At 45.2% G+C, this 21178-nt stretch overlaps 1 protein-coding gene across 1 annotated transcript in view; it reads left to right on the forward strand.

The window, feature by feature from the left end:
* Nucleotides 1-21178, forward strand: part of NCAM1 (neural cell adhesion molecule 1) — a 90207-nt gene that overhangs the window by 55607 nt on the left and 13422 nt on the right. Inside the window, exons 9-18 of the mRNA XM_051638399.1 lie at nucleotides 3064-3093; nucleotides 5953-6103; nucleotides 6700-6884; nucleotides 7106-7202; nucleotides 7963-8133; nucleotides 8807-8938; nucleotides 10136-10150; nucleotides 12728-12763; nucleotides 13260-13301; nucleotides 15425-15427. Coding sequence (XP_051494359.1) covers nucleotides 3064-3093; nucleotides 5953-6103; nucleotides 6700-6884; nucleotides 7106-7202; nucleotides 7963-8133; nucleotides 8807-8938; nucleotides 10136-10150; nucleotides 12728-12763; nucleotides 13260-13301; nucleotides 15425-15427 — 862 coding nt within the window. The remainder of the gene's footprint in view (nucleotides 1-3063; nucleotides 3094-5952; nucleotides 6104-6699; nucleotides 6885-7105; nucleotides 7203-7962; nucleotides 8134-8806; nucleotides 8939-10135; nucleotides 10151-12727; nucleotides 12764-13259; nucleotides 13302-15424; nucleotides 15428-21178) is intronic.

Raw genomic sequence — 21178 nt, forward strand, 5'->3', positions numbered from 1 at the left:
TACCATGTGTCTTACGTCCTGGTTCAAACCTTGAGGACAAAGATGTTGCTTATCCTGTACTATGCACTCTCTAAGCAGGGTATGTTTGGTGTGTGTTTTGGTTTGGTTTTTTTTACTTTTCCCTGTTCTCTATTTTGTGCCATAAGTTTAGGTGACTGGTACAGATGCCCAGAATATTCTCAGGTCTAAATAGCTCTGCTAACATTCTATGACATGTGCAAACATTTACTGTCTCTGGGGTAGCACAGGGAAATGGATGGTATTTGTGTAACAAAAAATACTTGAAATTATCAAGCCCTACTTTTGAATATATTTGGATATTCGAAAGTGCTACAGGTTGTTATTTTTGCAATCCTACTTCAGTCCAGATTTTTAAAGCTCTAGGGGTGCCTTAACTCCCATGAACATTTGGTACTTCAGAAAAACCTCCACAGACCCCCCAAAAAACCCATAAAATGCTCTCTGGCTGAGAGACTTTGTCCAAGACCAGAGTCAGATGTGTGGACAAGGAGGTGCTACAGCCCAAACACCCAGGATGACAATGTCACAGCTATTTCCACAGCTTCCCTGGCAGGCCTGTTGATATCCTGGCATGCACAGCACAAGATGCTCCCCTCTAGGGCTTTGCCTACAAAACTGGCACCCTGAGCAAAAAATCTGTTGCTTTGGGGCTGGTCTGCAAAGGTAAGTGTGGTCAGAGGACTGGCAGCTCTGTGCTGGAACTTTCCTCTTCCTAGCAAGCTGGCAGTTTGCATTCTTCTGCTCTGCAGAGACTGCAAGGAAAATGAAAAACAAACAACCCACAACAATATTGCTTCTGTGTGGATGACTTTGGTTGTGAATGTAGGAACACACTTGGAAACTTTTGCCCTGTTGATCTGAGGGTCCCGTCCATCACTACTGCAGAAAAAAAAAGCAAGAACTCTCAGGCCTGGAGAGTCATCAGCTTGATGATTTGAAGTGGTTTGGCTTTATCTGTCCTGAAGCTTTTCTTGCTCTGCCATTGTAGAAAGGAGGAATGCTTTCTCTTGGAATGGGACCAGATGGAAAGCTGATGGGGCCAACACACCACATTCCTCACCACCTTTCAGTCTCTTTCATGCCCTTTGGAGAGACGTGTTTCTTTCTCTTGCTCTAGCAGAATGCTATGATTCAGTAAATACAGTTTTGATCTCTTGTGTGTTGGTGTAAACAAGTGTTGCAGTTTGAGTGCAGACACGGGTGTTTCCTGATGGATTTCTGGGTGAGTTGCAGAGGCATTCCAGGGTTTCTTACCCAGCAGTGTAGCTCCGTGTGCGAGGAATGGGAGGGTAGGGGGTGATGCTTCTGTGCAGGCCTGTTACCATCCCTCCAGAGCTGGCAGTGAGGATACCTGTGCCTTAGGACCCAGGGCTGCTGTCTGGCCTCCCACACTGACTGACAAGACCTGCACCATGTTACCATTGTCTCTATGGCAAGTCAAAAATACAGGGAATGTTTCCTCACTGGAGTGAAGGAATCAGCAGAGGAAGAGATCAGCTCTGGCATTCTTCCTCCTTTATTGTAATTACAGGTTGTCCACCAAGGCTGTTCCACAAGTTTCCCTGTTCCTAAAGTAGGAAGATGCAGAAGTCTTGACCTCTGAATGGGTCAGAATCTGACAGGCCCCTTTAGTAGGGCATGGCTTGTCTGAATATCAGCTTGTCTGCCTGCTCACCCCTCTGACAGGTGAATTGCAGCACCACGTTGTGCTGCTCTGAGAGCAGCCCAGTGCTCCTCCCACTTCTCTGTGTTTGTGTTGCTGACCAGTAGCCTCTATCAACTGTGTTGTTGGCAGCCAAAGCCCAGCTTGCTCAGCTGCAGGGAATGGCTGGTACATCAAAAAGGAATGGTGCTGATTTGTTATGGTCACCAGGTGTAGAAAGGATCAGATGATGAGAGTGTCCTTGCCCATGCAGGTGCTCGAGAGCTTCTCTTCAGGTGGCTTCACCTCAGGCCTCTGGTTACAATGACTTGCTTTCCTCAGACATTCCAAAAAGAGGCTGCCTGTACCATATGTTACTACTGAAGTCTCACAACATTCACTAGAAGCACCGTGGAAACAATATTGTGGCTTTAAATTCTCATTTCCTGAGCTTTCATCTCCATTTCCGTCACGTCACTCGTGTGTGTGCTGTGATGTCCACACCTCAGCAATGCTTGTGCCTCACATTCCATGATGCCATGTGGCTGTGATATTAGCAGGTGATTTTTGACTCCTGAGCTGAAATGGATCAAGTTGCAATTGAAATAGAGACCAGAAGAAAAATATTTGAAAGAGAAATCATAGGGGAAAAGTGGAACCCAGCAACTTTGGTCTTTCTGGCTCACACTGTGGGGGGCTTGCTGTGAATGGGAAGTGTGTGTTTCTTGGTGAGGTTTGTGCATGTTTCACTGCTGCCTGCTGTGTGGTTGGCCCAAGCCCAGTAAGGTTTGGGTGCCCACATCCCTAAGCATAACGAGCTGGACGTTATCAGCTGGAGGCAGAAGGTCCAGCCCTGCTGTCTCCTGCCCAGGGGGTTGTGCTGTTCCAGTGCTCTGCAGCTCGAGGTCTCCTGGCACAGTGTGCATGTCAACACGTGTGCAAATGCATGGGCACATTAACAGGATGAGTGTTAATGTTCATCAGTGTGTGCGGGTGGGTAACAGGCCAGTGCTGGGACTGTCTTGGCCATCTAGTGACCCAGGGCATCAGAATCCCTTCCCCAGTGTGCTGGGAACAGGTTTTAGGAATGGTGAGACGTGGCAAGGGAAACAGTCATTCAATTTTGAAAACAGAAGCAGTCTTCAGGTATCATTAGCCTTTGCTTAATCATTTTAAGACCCAATTTCTAGGATACTAAATTTTGCACACAAACCTAACTGGAGGTTATATTGGGAAATGGAAATTGTGACAACCCCCCACACATGAGAGAGAGAACTTGGAGCCTGCATGTGCACAGACTGCAAAGTGCTGCTTACACTGTGGTACCTAAAGCAACCTTTGATAAACTTGTATTGCTTTTTTTCTGTGTTGTTGTTGTGTTCTATATCTGTTCTCTCCAGGCTTCCTGGACCCGGCCCGAGAAACAAGAGGTATAAGATTACCAGACCTTTAGCAAACTTGTTAGTTTTTTGGTTTTGTTTTTTTTTTTTAAGCTTTACAGATTAACAAATCTCTAGTCCAGTAACCACGCCAACTAAACCAGCTTTAATAATATGAGCAAATTAAATATCAATACATAAAAGAAGCAGCTTATAGAGTTAGAAGTTGCTTGGCAAGTAGTAATTCATTTCTGGATGAGCAAACTAGCTGTGTTGGGAGTGAGTCATTCTGGTTGTTAATTAAAAGAAAAAAAAAAGACAAAAATAAAAGCAACTGTAGAAGCTGATAAATCCTACATTGAACATTTTCTCCCATGTTACTAGCATGAATCATATCTCTCTCCTAGAGTTTTAAGAATTAGCAGCAGCATGAATTCTGGGAAAGTGTTGTGTTGGTTTTTTTTTTTCCAAACAGCCTCTTCTGCTCCAGCCAACTCATCTGTTTGCTCATGGTACTTGTTAAGTTTGGCTTTCTCTTAAGGTACAACTGCATCATGTTCCATTGCAAAACCAATGCAGATAACTCTTTCACAGGTTACGTTTCTCCAGAAAATGCTCCAAATTGCTGAATTGTATTTGTCTTTGATTTGCAAGGTTCAGTGAGGGGGTGTGGGATAAGGCTGCAGTGCAGCTGGGTGCAGATGTGGTTCGTTAGTGGTTTTATTTCACATTCAGTGTTGTATTTTAAAAATAATAACAACCTACCTGCACCTGATTTGTCACATCCTTGCTTCAAAATGGACCAGAAAGTACGTTTACAAAGAAATAACAGGGATCATGTAGAGAACAGAAGTAGCTATCAAAACTAAGTGGCTTGTATTTGTATTTTTAGGATGAGCTTTGTGGAGCCTCTGGGTATCCTGAAATCTCTTTTATTTTTAAGCCATCTTGAGCCATAAAGACCAGTGTGGCCTGAGCAAGGTGATCCTCTAACTTAAGCACCATCCACCTTTGTTTCATGTGGGGCTGAGAAGATACTGCCCACTCTTACTTCAGAAGAATCTGTTGGAATAGGTGGATTGTGGCAGGTGAAGGCATCAGACACTCAGAGCAGTTTGTGGTGAAGAGTTTGGAATTTGAGTAGGTGTGTCTCTTGGGGCCTCGTGTTACTTCCCATGACAATTGTCTCTGTTTCCCTCCCCACCCCAGTGTTTCCATGTGCTCTGTGTCTCAAGCTTTTCATTAACACGAGCACTAATACTATTAAGCTTGCTGTCTCTAAATTGCTTTCTGTGTCTTAAAATATCCAAGTGGGGCTCTCTGAGAAGGCTGTTGAAGTTCTTTGTTGCAGCTTGTGTAGACACCTTTAAAATAGCCAGTGTGGAGTCTTGCAGCACAGGATTCCAGCAGCAGGGAGCTCAGCTCTCAGGAAGTGTTTCACTCTTACTAACGTATTAGCTAGTTCAAGGAATTCCTTAGGAGTTGAGTCATTGCAGCATATATGGGGGTTAAATCTTGCTTGTCCCTGTGTTGGAGGCACAATTAAAGTCGGGTGCTGCTTCCTCTGACCCACAGTGAGCTCTGCTCACTGTGCACGGTTCATGAAGTCTCAGTTCACCATCCTGGTCCTGGATATACTGGAGAATTGTTGAAAATCCTATTGGCAGCATATGCTAACAAAAAACCAAACCCACATTATCACCAACAGATGCTAAAAAATTCAGGAGAAGCAAAATTGTATCTCAGTTAAAGCACAAGCTGGTGTTGTGCTCCTGGAAACTGGGAGTTAGTGCAGCCTGACAGGTATGAAGAGCTGCAGAGCAGTTCTGGTCAGTGCTGCACAAGCTCAGAGACACCACTTACCTTCCCTCACTGGAGTTTGTAGCTGTGGTCAGGATTTCTGGGTGCTCTTTTGTAATGATGCCCAACATGTGGAAAGCAGGTGAGAAGATGTGACCATGTGAAATACAGATACTTGTTTGTGAAAGGTCTTGAAAAATCCAAGAGGTAGAGGGAGGGGGAGGTTAATGCATTTCCTGCTTGTCTCTCCTCTTTCCCCTTGGCATGGAAGGATGGAAATCCAGGCCAGCTTTGTGCATAGTGACTGTGTGCCATGCTGCATGGGCAGGGTTTGGAGAACAACACCTACATGTATCCCAGGAGAAGTTGTAGTAGCTGGTGATATGGAACCATCACACCCTTCTCTGCAGAGCTGCAGTTGCAAGTTATTACCTGTGTCCCTTAGGTTGTCTCTCCATTAGCATGAAGCATTTTGTTACCCAGCACCCTTGAAATCAGAGGCCTAGGTAAGGGATTACAAGTGTGTTCAGCTGGCTCACAAGTTTCTGTCTGTCCTGTCTCTGACAGCCAGGAGTTGTTAGCATCTGACTGCCTGAAATAGGAATGAAGAAAACTAGTAGCATTCCTTCTTGGGTAGATATTTCTCTCTTCTTTGGAGTATTTTTCCTGATCTTTCTTTTTCTGTACTCATGCCCTTTGCGTTAAGAAACAGAGCTCCATCTTCAGAATCAGTTGCATTACTTGTGAAGTCACCGTTTAGCCATGACTGCCTGGCACTCCTTTGCTTTCATCAGGTCTTGACAAAGTGAGGAGAAGGCAGGTGATACTGGACATAAAACTGCCTTCACTGTAATGATTATGTGCTAGTATTTTGTGATGTTTATACTCTTGCCTGCTGATGGGCTTGTAGAGATGAATATTTAGAATATTCCCCCAACTCCTGAGCTAAAAGGAGCTGGGAACCTCTGCAGATCTCGAGTCTTGACATTTATGGATCCTACTGCATTATTTTCGGAAGTGAGCTGGGTTTTGGAGTAGATGTGCATTGTTGCCTTAGCCTGCAGCAGAGGGGCAGAGCTCAGCCTTTAACTCTCCTTTCCTTTCTGCCAGACCCTGGACGGGCGCATCATCGTCCGTAGCCACGCCCGGGTGTCGTCCCTGACCCTCAAGGACATTCAGTACACAGATGCTGGGGAGTACGTGTGCACAGCCAGCAACACCATCGGGCAGGACTCCCAGGCCATGTACCTGGAAGTGCAGTGTAAGGAGTGGAGGATGGGCTGGGAAGGGCGTTCTTGTGTGGTCTCCTTTCCCCGTGGTGCGACGGAGGCACCTCTGCCTAGGGAGCTGTGTGTTGTCAGGCCATGGGAAGTGACCCAGCCTGAAATAATTTTGTTGGAGACACGTTGCTGTGTGTGGTTGTGCAAATGTTTGCTCTGGCTGTCTCCAGCTGGGATACTGTCTGCACCTTGGGAAGGTTGTGGGCTGTGAATCTGCTGCAGTCCCATTTGCTGGGTGCATCAGAGCCCTTCCCTAGAGGAATTCCCTGGTGTGCACTTCCCTAGGTGACCACTTCCATGCCATCTTGCTCCTTTCAGAGCTCCTTGTGCACTTCCAGAGCATGCCATCTGCTCCTCCTTCCACACTGTGTTAGGAGCAGCCTGGGGGACTGAGTAGGTTTCCTCCTTATGCCCTTCAGTAGAAACCCCACCCATCTCCCCAGATGAGAAGACAGTTCCCATTTCCTTTTTTAAATTCCCTTCCCCACATTAAACTGGACCCCAAAGTGAGGCTGACTGGGCTACTTGAGGAGATTTTCTGGTTCAGATTGCTTTCACAAATGTGTCTGTCTTCCAGATGCCCCCAAGCTTCAGGGCCCTGTGGCTGTCTATACCTGGGAAGGGAATCAAGTGAACATCACCTGTGAGGTGTTTGCTTACCCCAGTGCTGTCATCTCCTGGTTCCGGGATGGACAGCTGCTTCCCAGCTCCAACTACAGCAACATCAAGATCTACAACACTCCCTCAGCAAGCTACTTGGAGGTGAGGAAGAGCAAGGAGGGGAGAAAGAAAATCAGGAAGTAGAAGACACCACCGCCTCCTTACCTTTGACTTTCTGCCCACTGCAGTTGTTCCCTCTGGGGACAGCCCTCAGTGTCAGCACGTGTGCTTTGCTGTGCCTTCTCTCCCCAACACAATGCAGAGCACAATTCTCAGTGAACAGGGTTTTCTGGTCCAAGTATGAGCCTTCATTTCTTCCACAGGTGACACCAGACTCTGAAAATGACTTTGGGAACTACAACTGCACTGCTGTGAACCGCATTGGCCAGGAGTCCTCAGAGTTCATCCTTGTGCAGGCAGGTGAGCACCTGGGGCAGGGACATAAGGACATGTTTTTGCAGCCCTGGGGCTGAGGGGACAGTGTCTTCTTTCCTAGTTTGTGCTGGTGGGGTAGCAGGAGAACCAGCTTCTGCATTCGGAAAGACTGTTCATAGGTTCTTGCTTTGGGTTGGGTTGGAGATAACAAGATCCTCAGTATCTCTGTCTCCTTGTTTCTGAAGGGTTTAATTCTTTTCTGCACTTTGACAGAGCTGTGATCTTTGGTTTCTGACAACCACTGCACACGTGCATTGCAGGTACACCTGTTCAACATCAGCAGATTATCCCTACTAGTGCAGGTGGTGCAGGACAGAAAGCCCAGGGCTCTGTGTACCAAGCAGAGTCAGACAGACTGCACGACAGGCTGGAGGGGCCTCCCCTGTCCTCTCAGGGCTGCCAGGGCCAGATCTAGGAATGGTCAGTCATGGAGTGCCCTAGGAACAGAATGGCATCCAGGAGGCTCATGCTGCTCTGCTCTGGTTGTCCCCATTGGAAGAAGGTATTGCAGGTCTCTAGCCTCTTGGAGGAGAGATGGGATGAAGGTCTCTGCACTAATTAGCACTCTTAAAGGCCCTCTCAACAGCCTTCCCCTCCTGAGGGGAGCCCCAGGCCCACCCTCCTCCTCTTCTTCATGAAGCCAGGATGAGGCTGCATTTGATGTTCCCAGTTTTCTGTTTGCTTAGCACTGGAGCTTGTTTCCCACTGTGTTCTATATCACTGGTTGTTTTCCCTTCCTCCCCAGATACTCCCTCAGCTCCTGCCATCGACAGGGTGGAGCCCTACTCCAGTACTGCCCAGGTGGAGTTCGATGAGCCTGAGGCCACGGGAGGGGTGCCCATCCTCAAGTACAAAGCAGAGTGGAGGGCAGTGGGGGAGGCAGAATGGCATTCCAGGCTGTATGATGCAAAAGAAGGTAGGATGATAAAACAAGGTGGTACCTCTGACACCTGCATCTCGAAAGACTTTCTTTAGGAGAAAGCCAGAAGCCCCAGACGAGTTGGTAAACATTGGCTTTGCAGTGACACCTTGAATTTTCAGTTGGAAGTGAGGGCCCTGCTGTGCTGATAGCTCTGAGGGGCAGGGCCTTCTTTGTCTACAGTGTGTGTTGTAGCACTGTGTTCATCTGTGTATCCCTTCCTTATTCACAAGATCCTGTCTCACTAAGGTGAAGAACCCTGTGCCTGCTAAAGGTGCCTCTTTAGTTACCTTCAGTTTCCCCTGGAACATAAACCTGCCTTTGCAGAAGGAGGGTTTAGCTCCCCCTGCACCCAGTCTCGTTAGAGCAGTCTGTAGGTGTGCACACTGATAAATGTGTCCTTGAGTCCAGCAGACCAAAGGAATTTAGGTTTGGGAGGACTATGAAGTAGTGAGTTCTGTTCCAGAGCTGAATCTTCCACTGCCAATCCTGGCTGGAACTGAAATTGTTCTCTCAGGTCACGACTGGAGTGATGTGATCATAGCAAGAGTCAGGTTTATTGTTCTCCCTTTGTGTCTGTGCAGGAAAAAGAGAGCTTATTTCTTTCTGCATATCACGATGACCCCAAAACCTGAGTCTCTTTGGTTTTCCTCCCTTGTTTCTGCCCCAGCAAACCTGGAGGGCACGATCACCATCACTGGCCTGAGACCTGAAACCACCTACTCTGTAAGACTGTCTGCAGTCAATGGCAAGGGCGTGGGGGAGATCAGCCTGCCAGCAGACTTCAAGACACAACCAGTCCGTAAGTAAAACTGAAACCTTCTGCTTCTCTGGTTCTCTTTCCTTGCATCTCTCCAGGGAATCTGTGCCATGCATGGATAACACCTTCTCTTTGCACCCTTTGTTGTCGTTGTGCTTTTTGTTTGTAGTGAATTTCATTACTAATTAAAAATCTTCTTTGAAGGTAGGAGCAAAGGAGCTCTTGTGTTTGCACTGGTTTGTGCCCCAGGTTACTAGTGTATAAACCGTGTGTTGCCAATGAAAAGGGTTGTGCCATGGAGAGTTTTAGTGAGAAAAAGCAGTGAGTTCAGGAGGGCATTGGTCACAGAGAGTGTCATGTCATGGTTGCAAGGCAGGGTTTTTTGCAAATCAGAAATGAGGAGGTTCAGCCCAGGAGTGGCCATGAGGGAGGGAGAGGGATTTCTCTGTCCTGCAGGTGAGTGCTTTAAGGTGACTGTGCAGCACAGAAGGTGGTTTCCACATTACCTGGGGAATCTTCTACCCCCACGGCAGGATGCTCTGCTGTGACCTAATCCCTTCCCTCCCGTTTCAACCAGGAGCAAATTGGCAAGAGTTAAAACGCGGAGAGTTGTTCAAGACAAGAAGGAGAGAGAGAGAAAAAAGTGTCTAGTGGGTTGGGGAGACGTGACAAGAGCAAGCAGGGCAGAGGTGCTCCTTGTACACAGCTCATCCCAGCATTAGGATCAATACCAACCTGCCCACAGCCCCTGGGATTATTCTTTCCCATTCCCCTCACCTCTAGATCTGCAGCCTGTTCCTCTTCCCAACATCTCACCCATCCTGTGTACCTGTTCCATAGCACTTCTGAAACCACCGTGCAGGACCTTCTGAGTTCAGAGCCAGCAATATCCCAGCCCATGTATGTGCATGCTTGGAGACCTCGTGAGCTGTGCATGGTTTTGATTTTGTCTGCCAACTTCTGCCTCACCAGAACTGCTGCAGAATGAGCCAGCACACGTGCCTTGTTGCTTGGAGATCCCAGGCCCTCTGCAGAGAGCCAGCCCTCACAGCTGGGTCCATGGGGATAACTCCCATAACCTGCCTCACTCCCTAGGGTTGCATTTGAGACACCTGGTGGTATTTTGATTTTCCAGCTCCATGTTCTCTATCTTCTCTTCTCACCTCTTCTACATTTTATTTTTCTTGTCTATCTCTGTCTTTTCTTTGTGTCTGTGTTCCATCCATGGAAAAACTGCAGCCATCCCTCAGTCACGTAAGTGCCTCTCTGCATTTCTTTCACTCTCTGTTTATGTTCCCAGAGTGTTCCTCTAACACACATAACATTAGCTTTTAATCCACTACCTTTTTCCTCTCAGGGTCTTTAGAAATGAAGGAACTGGTACTGTCTGTTTCCTAACAAGACTGACACTAGAATAGTCATCCTACCATGGGTAGAATTGTTCTTTTTAGAACAGACTTAGGGGTTAACATCCTTGTCTTTATTGTAAAGCATGCAACTCCAGTGTTTAATGTAGTGATTGTCTAATCATAATAGCTTGTTGATTACAGAGTGGAGTAGTGGAAGGCTTCATGCTTATGAATTGATTAGTTTTTCAGATTTTAATGAAATGCAGATAATTCAGAAAAAAAATTATTTTAAAAAAAACAGGAGAAAGTTTTTGCTAAATTGCAAATCTGGTTTAGATCAATTAAGAGCCAACCAAAAACTACAGCATTTTGAGTGTCTTAACAATGATGAAAGCAAAAACTTCAAGAAAAAAAAAAAAATCACACTTTTTGCCAGTTGTGACTAATACTTTTCACCATTAGTGGTCTTGGCACAGTCTTCCAGCACTTGTGTAGATTGTATACTCAGCCTCTTACTAAATAAAAAAAATGCATGTTTCCCCCTTCCCAATGCAAAATGAGTTACAGATTTGATGGGTATGCTTGTCAGTTGGGTTCTGTGAAACCTTGTGTGCTCCAGAGCTTTCTGCCTTTCAAATTGGAGTTAAATTGGCAGCTAAAATCTTTACCTAAGAGAGTATTATTCTGTTTATTAAAGTATGGGTCCTGGTGGTAATCTGTTGTTCCCCAGATTGCATGGGCAAGCTTGCTGAAGCTGCTGCTGCATTCTTTGAGCTTTTTGAAGCTGAAGTAAAAAAAAATATTAAATTTTACCCCAGTTACAGGATTTGAATCAAGTTAGTGCTATTTTTACTTAAAGATTGTATTATACAAAACTTTGCCCATAGAGTAAGGGGATGAACAGATTGTTTAGTCAAGAGGGATGGAAGAATGGACAGATGGACAGACAGAAATTGCAGGAGTTACCAAGAGTCAACTGGGATAGAAGTTTCCAAAGAGTATGTTCAACTTGTTGCCTAAAATTGCTTGGAGCCTGTTAATGTCAGTAAAGTGATACATCCCTTAGATGAAGTTAATTGTAGTCAGTACTGTAACTATCAGCAATGATGTGGTGTAGCCACATAGGTGAGGGAGAGAAGGGCTTAGGGCTTCAGTCTCTGTACAGATCAGTACCACAGGAAAAGGGAAAAGATCCAATTAAGAAGAGAGGAAAAAGAACATTAAAAGCTTTGTTTCAGCCACTTCGACAGATCTGTCTGCAAAGCCTCGTGTTCATCACTTGGGGACAGGTACGTGGCTTTGAAGATCATTACATCACTCTTGTAGAGGTTTTTTTTTTGTTGTTGGTTTTTTTTTTTTCAATGTAGCAGTTGGTAATCAATCAGTCTGTAGTCCCTGATCCCTTGTAGGGTAAGTTCCATTTCTTTTTTCCTTCTCTGTGGGCTACAGCTTTTTTTCACTTACAGATAAAATTCTGCTGATGCTCTTTCAAGCACATGTATGCCTTGCAGTTGGGATCCTTCTGAGCATTGGGTTCTCTTTCTGTTTCAGCAGTTTTACAGGAAAGAATATAAAACCTGTGTTTTGACAGCAGCCAAGGCTGTATTTTCAGAATAGCCAAAGCAACTCATTTTCCTTCCCCTGTTAATTACAGTTCCTATTTGAATGTAAAAACTTAGGCCATTTTTAATGCCTGCTGGGATTTATCTGTAGTTAGTTCGATTTATTGATTTTTATTTTCATTTTCCCAAGAAGCAAAAAGTAGTTTTTCTATCTCAGAGGCACATAAAGACCCAAGTAATTAGTGACAATGATGTTCTGTACCAGCACAGGTGAGAACTGTGGGGCTGGGGGGGTATCTGCCCAGCTTGACCTGGGTTTGGTATTTTCAGCCCAACAATTTGCTGGTTTTCTGCATTTCCTTTTCCTTGCAAATCTGGAGACAAACAAAGGCTGCACACAGACCTCATGCACAATTTATTTTTGAGCCCCAGCTGTTTCTTGCTATTAAATGTATGTTAAACCATGAGAGTGAGTGGGTGTGTGAGGTGTTATGTTTTGACATCAAAATATCAAAAAACCCAAAACAATACTAAAATATTCCCCAGATTCTCCCAGGTCCTAAGCTGGCAATAGAATAGTTGTCAGTGGGCTTCACCAAAACAATGGTCCTGTAGGCTGTGTTTTGCAGCCATACACACAGTGCTGGCCAGCACCTCTGCTGGCCTTAAATGGCACTGGTTTGAACTGGAAGCATTGGTGAGCAGGGTCCTCAGTGATCCTGTGTTGAGAGAAAGCTGGTTTAAAGCAGGAACTTGGAGGATCCAAGATGCAGGTCTGGCAAAGTGCTCTCCTTTGCTTGGGCTCTGCGTCCAGAGAGGCCTCCTCTAACAGAATCTGAGCGGTTTGGTTGATTTTCTGTTGTCTGGCAGCATTTCAGAGGAACCAAGTCCTCCCCTCACCTTCCTTTCTCTTTCTTTAGCCAGTGCTGCTGCACCCACCTCCTGTTTAGCAGAGAGTGAGTATGGCAGAAGAGGCTGCTGTCGTGTGCCACTTGGCTCTGCATGCATCTCACCCAGTGTGCTGCTCTCTGCCTTACACCCCAGGGTGCTTGCCTTCTTTTCTCTCTACATATAATATTTCCCCCCCAAGTGAAAACTGAACCATCAGGAGAGAAACTACAGAGAAGTGTAAGTTCGATTTTCAGGACAGAGAAAAGTCCCAGTCAGCTCCCAGGTGGAGGGACCCAGGGAAGGAGAGAGATCTAGGAAGATGCAGAGTGAAACTGCCTGGCCCCCAGCACAGCCCCCTGCAGAGAGGGGCTGGAAAACAGCAACAGCTCAGCACACTTCTTGCTGCCTGTTCAGGCAATACGCATCTGCCATATGGATTCAGTCTCATTCTCTCCTCTCTAGACCTCCTTTCTTTCCTTCCTACCCCCCCTGCCTCTTATCACTTACTTACATGGTGTGCTTCACCTTCACATGTCCTATCTGTCCTTCATGTTTCCATAGCAACTCAGCCTCTCGCTGAATCTGAAAGCTCAGAGCCACCAAGTGAGTAGATGGGAGCTGCTCCCCTTTGGTCCAGAGTGCTGTTTGTTGTGCTGCAGCCCTTCTGTCGAGGGAACTCAAGTGCTATCCTGCATTACTTGGATTTCTCTTAACCAGCAGCCTGGCATTCATGTGTCGTGTGAGCACGTACTTGTTAAGAACCCAGCATGGAACCACTCAGCCTCCTTTTTCTGTTGCCCTACCAAGCATGCAGTGCAAAATGGATATGCAAGACTTAGCAGAAACATGGAGGTGGAGAAAGAGGGGGGAAAATACTAAAAATTTCCAAAAGGAATGTTTACCTTTCAGGTTTTCCTTTAGTGGTTTTAAAGTTAAAGCTGCCCTCACTAAAGAGACATGGACTAAGTAATCTTTTTGCTACCCTGCCTTGCTCTGTTTTCTCTGAATTTATGGTGATACAGCTGATCTTGCAAGTATGGGTGTTGGCTGTTAAAATAATGTGCAAATGAGGAGGCCAAATATCTTCCAGGAGAGAGGAGCATTGCCCCATCTCCCCACTGGTGCCCTGCCCGCAGTGAGGAGGAGTCTCGGACTTGATAGGAAGTCAGGATCTGAAGTGGGAATTGGATTTGGATTCCCTTAGTTCTTGCTCAGAACCTTGTTGGTGACATAGCCATTCCTAGTGAGACTGAGTCAGGGAAGCAGATGCTTTCATGCTGGATCTGAGTGGTCTAAGGGAAAAATAGCTCTGACTTGCATTATTGATTGTACATAAAAGAATTGTTCTGAAATGTCAGGTTGAGACTGGCTGGTAGTGTTCAGGGACACTCCTTCCTGATCCTGAGTAGAGGTACCAGCTGTGTTACTTTAATCCCTACTTGTAGGAGGTTTATAGCCAATATGACAGCCAAGAAAATGTTTGCAGCAGAGTTCTGGAAGAGGAAGAAAAGCCCTTAGGGAAGACATAGGTTGACACAGTGCATATGTGTGCTTTGAGCAGCTGATCATCTCTGCAGAGCCAAATGCTTTTGATCAGAGAGGATAAACTGTGTGTGGTTTTATGTGAATGTGGTCTGGCTCTTCAAGCCCTGCGTGGTTATTGCAGTGGGTTAGGAATGGTTCATCACTTCTAAATAGAACATACTAACAGCATGAAGTGTGAGATGATTTTTGGGTTTGGGTTAGAAGGAGAGAATAGGATGGGTAGTCTAGAACTGCCAAAGGAATTTAAAAAAACCCTTATTACTGCATTTATAACTTGCACATGCTATGGTCTGACACACTGCATGGAATGTCCTCTTACCTGGCAGTGACCACAGCACACACTGTCATTCTTGCAGCATTTCTCATGGGTACCATGTGCCAAGCCTGAGGCATCTGAAGTGACAGTGGTTCTGCATTGCTGGAGAGAACTTGAAATGCAAATCAGAGTTGGAGGGTGGTGTGGAGAGGGCAAAGGGCAGGGGAGAGTTGGCAACCAGCAGGTCTAGCAATAAACTTTAATTCTATTTTTATGATTTAATTTTAATGCTATTATGTCTTAGGAGGCTCCACTCCATTAGGATGTTCTCATGTGGGGCCAGGAGGTAGCTTCACTTGTGAGAGAAAACGTTGTGTTACTGTTCTGCAGAACATTCTTTGATCCTTAAAAACAATGGGTCTGGTACCCAGAGAAGATACTAAGAGCAAGTTCATGATAAACATTTTCCACAGTTTTTAATTTTGTTTGTTTAGGGGGGCAGGGGAGGACTGTGTGCTTGTTGGGGGTTTTTTTAAGGGTGAAAGTTTCCATTTTCACCTCTGCTGAAGTTCAGGCTCTCATCCTGAGCAGAAGCAGACCTGACCTCTCACTGCCCATTGTCATTTGTTGTACGTAGCCAATTTATGCAAATAATCAACACATTTGTATGCTAAGTGGTTCTGCAGCAAATGAATCTGCTGTATTCACCAGCATGAAAGGACACTGGCACAAGGCAGATGCTTTTATAACTTTGCATCATTTCATTATTGATGCTGCTGCTGAATGATCCTGTGTCTTACCCTCATTTAACCTCGGTGGTTAAATGAATGAAACCAAGAGCAATTAGACACTGAGAGCTGCTGAGTGGCCTCGTGAAGGCAGGAAAATGAACAATGGATCTAATTGAAACCTAATGAGGCTGAAGAGGGTTTCTTCACTGACTTAAGAGAGTTTTTGACTTTATGTGATGGGTAACATACGGGAGATGTCTGTAGTCATCTCAGGGGTTTAGGCACATCTCTCTCTCTTGATTTAATCCTCTTAGGTTGCCTGGATAAATAGTTCTGTATCAGTGGCACTAATGAAGTTTTTCTTGCAGCTCCCTCCACTGTGGAATCTGTTTTTCCTAGCAACATCTGAAGTCATTTTAAAAAGTGGGGTTTTTTTTCATCTGAGATGTAATAAATCCATGTTACCTTTTGTACCCTCAGGTTTTTCCCCAGTCACAGTATACCCTTAATCTTGTCAGATATAAGCACCCCAAAGATTAAGGGATTCATTCTCTTTACACCAAAATAACAGGAAAACATCAGGGCACTGTGAATTAGCTTCATTAAGATGAGACAGAGGAATGATCATGAAAAATGCAAGTTATAAAGCAGATAGTAATTTAGGAAGGGAAACAAAGCATGGAGTTAGAGGCATCCTCCAGTCCAACAGCTGGGTTTTTCCCCCTTCCCCTGTCACACAGTCTGCACACTTTCATCTCAGTCAGCAGCAGCTGCCTTCCTCCTGCTACCTGTGCAATTAATTTCCAGTGCTGAGTACTTCATTCCCCTCCTTGTTGACAGAAAACCCCTCTTACACGTGGGATCCCCAGAGTAACTCGTTGTACCTGGTGCCATTCCTTGAGTCCTCGGGCTGAGTCTGTTGGATGGAGCTTGTGCAGCCTGACCAGGGGCTTGGTTTTGCAGCTCCTTGGTCAAAAGCTCCATCCTTGGAAATGTAAACACACTGTAGGTTGGTCTCTTTTTCAGTTGGTATTTAAGAATTGTTTCTGCAGAGGGAAGAAGACATCCACGTGACGGGAACTACGAGGGCTCAGATTCGACCATTTCACCCGGACTGTTCCTGAATAACAACGTCTTCCCTTTTCCTTCCCAACAGCCTTGTGGATCCCCTCAGCTGTCCAAGCTCTGGCACACACTCTACAATCATTTTTGCTCCTCTTTGACCTGCTATTAATCAGCAGTGCTGCAGCAGTGCCTAACACTCCCCAGGTCATAATGCCGCGCTTTCCGTGGTTTAATGTTCTTCTCTTTCCAGGTGGTTTTTCCGTCTCCCCAGTGTTTCTGAGATGTACTGGCTAATTTAATTTTGTTTCTGTTTTATTTAGTCTGTAATTCTGTTATTGATTTTTTTCCCTTGCCCATTGTTTACATCAGTTTTTTAATTTTTTTGTATTTTCCATGTGACCTCCTCCACTTTCCTTTCAACCAATCATGTCCGTGCGTATCATGTGGCTTTGTCATGTGGCTTGCATGGTGCTGATGATGTCGTCCACGCTGGTGAACAGAAGGTAAAACACTTTGTTCTGATTGGTTGCCTAGATTTTGGGGTAAGGATTCCCCTCTGGTCCATGACCAGGGATCTCCAAATTCCATCGCTCCAAAATCCTCCTATAGCCCTTTTGGAGAAGTCGCTCACCACTCGCTGCATGGGAAGAACTTCAGTCTTCTACACTGAGTCTGGAAAAGGTGGAGGGGAAAAAAACAAACAAAACACCAAGAGAAAAATCACCTGGCTCAGTCATTTGCTTCTTTGAGTAGCAGAATCCAGCAGGCACCATCTCAGGAAGATTCCAAAACTCCCCCTGGTATTAATGCCAGTGGTAAAAACCCTTTGGCCTTTCAGGGTAGCAGTGCCCCAAGCACAGCCTGCCAGGTGATGGAGGGTCTGGGCAAGATGCTCAGGTAACATGACCACCATGTCTCCTGTTGCTTTAGCAACATTCTGACCCTCTCCAGTCTACATTTAAATAGATGTGCATACCTACATAGACATGCACACTCTGCACACTGAGTTGTCTACCAAAAGGTTCCACAATTCCCTATCTCTGCTGTTTAGTTATTGATGAACCTCACATTGTGATTCAAGAAGAAAATGTTTCTATCGTGAGTAGAACTTACACGTATCTAGAGTGAGAACTGTGTTTTTATAAAATCTTATCTCTAGGTACCCACAGAGCACATGATGGGGCTTTGCCCACCTCACATCAGAATTACTATTGCACCTTTCTTGCCAGAGCACCTCGTCCCTCTCCCACAGGACCCCAGAGCCTGGCAAGAGATTTAATCTGACCTCCTCATTAGCAGCAGTTACAGGAGCTGGTGCTCTTCATGAAATCAAGAAGCAAATGACTGACCTGTGCAGCTCACGGAGATTAAATCAGTCTCCAAGTAAAGGGTGTCTGTGATAGTGAAAAGAATTTCTGCAATGCTGATTTTTTACAACTTCCGTTAATAGTCTGTGCATCATCTAAAGGTGAAGAGGGAGGGAAACTCCTTCTTTTCTGCTTCCTCAGCTAAACAAATTATTTTGAAAACCAGGAAGCAATTGGCTCTTTTCAATCAATGAATTCTGAAGTTACCTCACTGCCTTGGAGCAGCACCAGGGAAGGATCTAGGCTGGGCTTTGCCAGGAAAACAAAACTAACACCAGTAACCTTCCCACATGACTGCCTGCATGGGAGCAGCCCCTCTTCTCCTGGTCTCTTCCCTCTCTGCAATCCAGGAGGATTGAAGACTTGGTTGTCTTGTTTTTGCATGTTCTTCTGTTTTTGTTCCTTAATTTTGGTTGTTTATGTTTGCTTCTCTCGTGTGCATTCTGAAGCCTCCCTGCCTATTCTTTCTTACCTGTGTATTTTTACCATTCCTGGAGAGTTTCCATAGGTGTGGCTGATGTTTGTGCCCAGTTGTGACACTGTAGGTCACAATCTAGTCCTGTTTACATGATGGTCAAAGATTGCAGAAATCAGCTGCTTCCTTGTTCATGTGTTGCAGGAATTACCCCCTAGTGCTAATTGTGCAGGATCTTTGGTGCCAGCTGGGCAAGGATTTAAGCTCAGTCTCAAGTGCTGCAGTTGTCTGGTAACCAATTGAAGCTGCTTTTCAAAGGTGGGCACAAGGAACAGATTTGATGGGAGCAGAGAAGGCTCCAGGTCTAATCAGAGAGGGACACTGCATTCTTTGAGGATCCCACGTTTTATGGGTGGAACAGGCAGATTTCTGCAATTGTCCAGTCAGCTCAGTGCACATGGCAGATCCCCTGGCATGCAGCTCTCCTCTGTAATGCACTTTTGCCTTTCAGCCCCCATCCTGTAGGGAGGATGCATGTTCTGTGAGCATGAGTGTCATCTCTAACCTTCTGATGACAACCTTTTCTCTTCAGCTACTGACACTTTGACTCATTATAGGGATGCTGACTCTGCTGGACTAAACTTATCCCACTAAAATTCTTCCTCCTTTCTTTGAAACTGCACACTAACTCATTTTTCATTTTACAGCCCTGTATCTGGAGTTCATCTGTCTGCCCAAGATAAATTAAATGCCATGTATTTATGGAGAGAAAACAAAAGTATTCTTCACCAGGGTTTGCAGTGCTGTACCTCTTGGGTTTCACTGAGAGTGGTCCATGTTCTCCTGTTTGAAGAAGATGTTTCTCAGAGCATAAGTGCAATTAAACTATTGGGGAAGGAAGGAGTTGGAAGCTAGAAACCAGACAATTCAAAGTGAAGAAAAGTGTCAGCAGAGAGGGTGATTAATCATTGCATGGCTGTGTGTAAGGTACAGCAGCTTCTCTGACATTGAAAATCTATCAAGAATGAGCATCTTTCCAAAGGATGTTCTTTCACACTTTAGTCTTTGTGCTCAATCTCTAGAAAAAAATTCCAGCCTGTGTTAGGTAGAGGTCAAATTCTGTAAGTACAGTGTTCCCTTATCACTTCAAGATTTCTTTAGTTATCACTAACTGTCTCTCTGAGCTGAGGACAGGAGAGAATACCAAGGAGATATTGGTATATTGGTCGTGTCCTCTCTAGTGATCAGTGAAGCCATCCATTCAAGTTCACCACAAATACAGCAGCAGCTCAGCAGACTCAGGAACATTCCAGCAGTGTTAAGTGCTCAGTGTGTCCAGCAAAAGAAGCAGATGGGAGTGCCCCAGCCCTCGTTGTTACTGGGAGCCAGTTTCTGGTGTGAAAAAACGATAGAACAAGGCATTTGCTCCTCGTCTTGTTTAATTATTAGTTAATAGTTGTGCCATAGTTATTGCAGTAATAGTTTATTCAACTTAGTAGTCAAAACCAGTACCTTTGAGGTGATATTTTTCTTTTAGGACTAGGGAAAGAAAAAAATGTTTACCTGCTTGGTTGATCTGATGTTTTCAGTATTCCTAGGTGAGGTACTTCTGCTCATCCATAGCTCACTTGTTCCCATTTAATTGTCAATCTGCAGTGCACTGTGTGCACTGTGAAAGCTTCCAGCATTTCCCTGAGAAACCTGCCACAGGCTGGGACACAAACCCTGAGTGTTCACCTGGATCCTGAGGGTCTTGTAACAGGCTTATGGCAGAGGCAGGGATTTGGAAAAGTGTAACGTGGAAAAAAGGAGCATTCCCTCTTTATGTCTCTAAGGAAGTTCCTGTGGCATGGAACACAAATGTATCTCACATCTAAGAACTCTGTGTGTCCATGGGTTGTACTTAGCTTCTTGGAACAGCAGGAATGTTAGACAGGCACGTGTTCACCTGCAGGAAAGTAAAATTCATCTTAAATTGCTGTTTCACTCTGGGTCTTAGAGTTTTCTCATTAATGTTTCACAAAGAACCCATGCTTTAATTCTTTCATTGGAGGGGATCGGGGCGGGGAGGGAGCTTCAAATTACTTGTGAAGATCAACTTTGAACAATATTCACAGATGATCCTGTCTCTGACTAGTCAGAAAGGCATGTGTTCTCTGTTAGTAGCTGAGCATAAACAGACACAGAATGGTTTGGGGGCTGGAAGAATCTCCTGGGGTAAATTCCCATGACTGATGTTATCTTTCAAAGTTGATCTCAGTGCAACTACTGGCTTATAATTTCCTTGAACTTCTAGTAATGTAGCAGAACTAATTCTTTTTAAAAGTTTTCTTCTAGGCAACAGGCTGAGCTTTTAAAAAAGTCACCAGTGTTATTACTTCAGTGTCCTGGTTCTGTTCTCACTTGGTTACATTCAGGCTCTTAAGTCATGAATGCCACAGTTTCCGAGTTTTGGGATTGTTCTCTTTGGGATACATTCAGAATTGGATCCTTTTAATTGTATTTCACAGCACTTTGTGCTCCAGCTCCAATCTCAGGTGAGCATTGGCACGGGGGAAGCAAAACCCTTCTGCCCTCTTGTCAGATGGAGCAAAAACATCCAGGCGCTGCCATCCAGCAGGATCTGAGCCTTCTTGTGCCTGTGTCACTTTGGAGAAGAAAGACCAGGGCTCTTTCATCCTTCAAGTTCTTCTGTTAATTTGATACTTAGGTTGTTGGGGACAGGGAGTTGTTTGGTTGATGAGTTTCCACAAAGCAAACAAAGAAGTAAGAATGTCTCTTGCATAGCAGATTCACAGGCTGTCACAGCTCTTGGGAAACAGTTGATCCCTGGGGTAATAGGAAAGCAGAAAGAGAAAGTGTCTGTTGAGCAATTTGCTGCAGTGTTTCTGAAGGTGGGACGAGTGGGAGGGGATGTCAATAAAATCAGACAATCTGTGCATTTGACTTGTGCTAGGAGAGGTGTGGTAGGAAAGGTGCAAGAAGGAATTCCCTCAGCTGGGGTTGGGGATCATCCTCTGCAGATGGTGTGCAGGTTATGGAGGAACTGGCTCAAAAAGGCATTTGTGGAGACGTGTGTGTGAAAGGCAGTGGTTGTAAAG

The sequence above is a fragment of the Apus apus genome, chromosome 22, assembly GCF_020740795.1.
Source record: "Apus apus isolate bApuApu2 chromosome 22, bApuApu2.pri.cur, whole genome shotgun sequence".
Lineage (NCBI taxonomy): Eukaryota > Metazoa > Chordata > Aves > Apodiformes > Apodidae > Apus > Apus apus.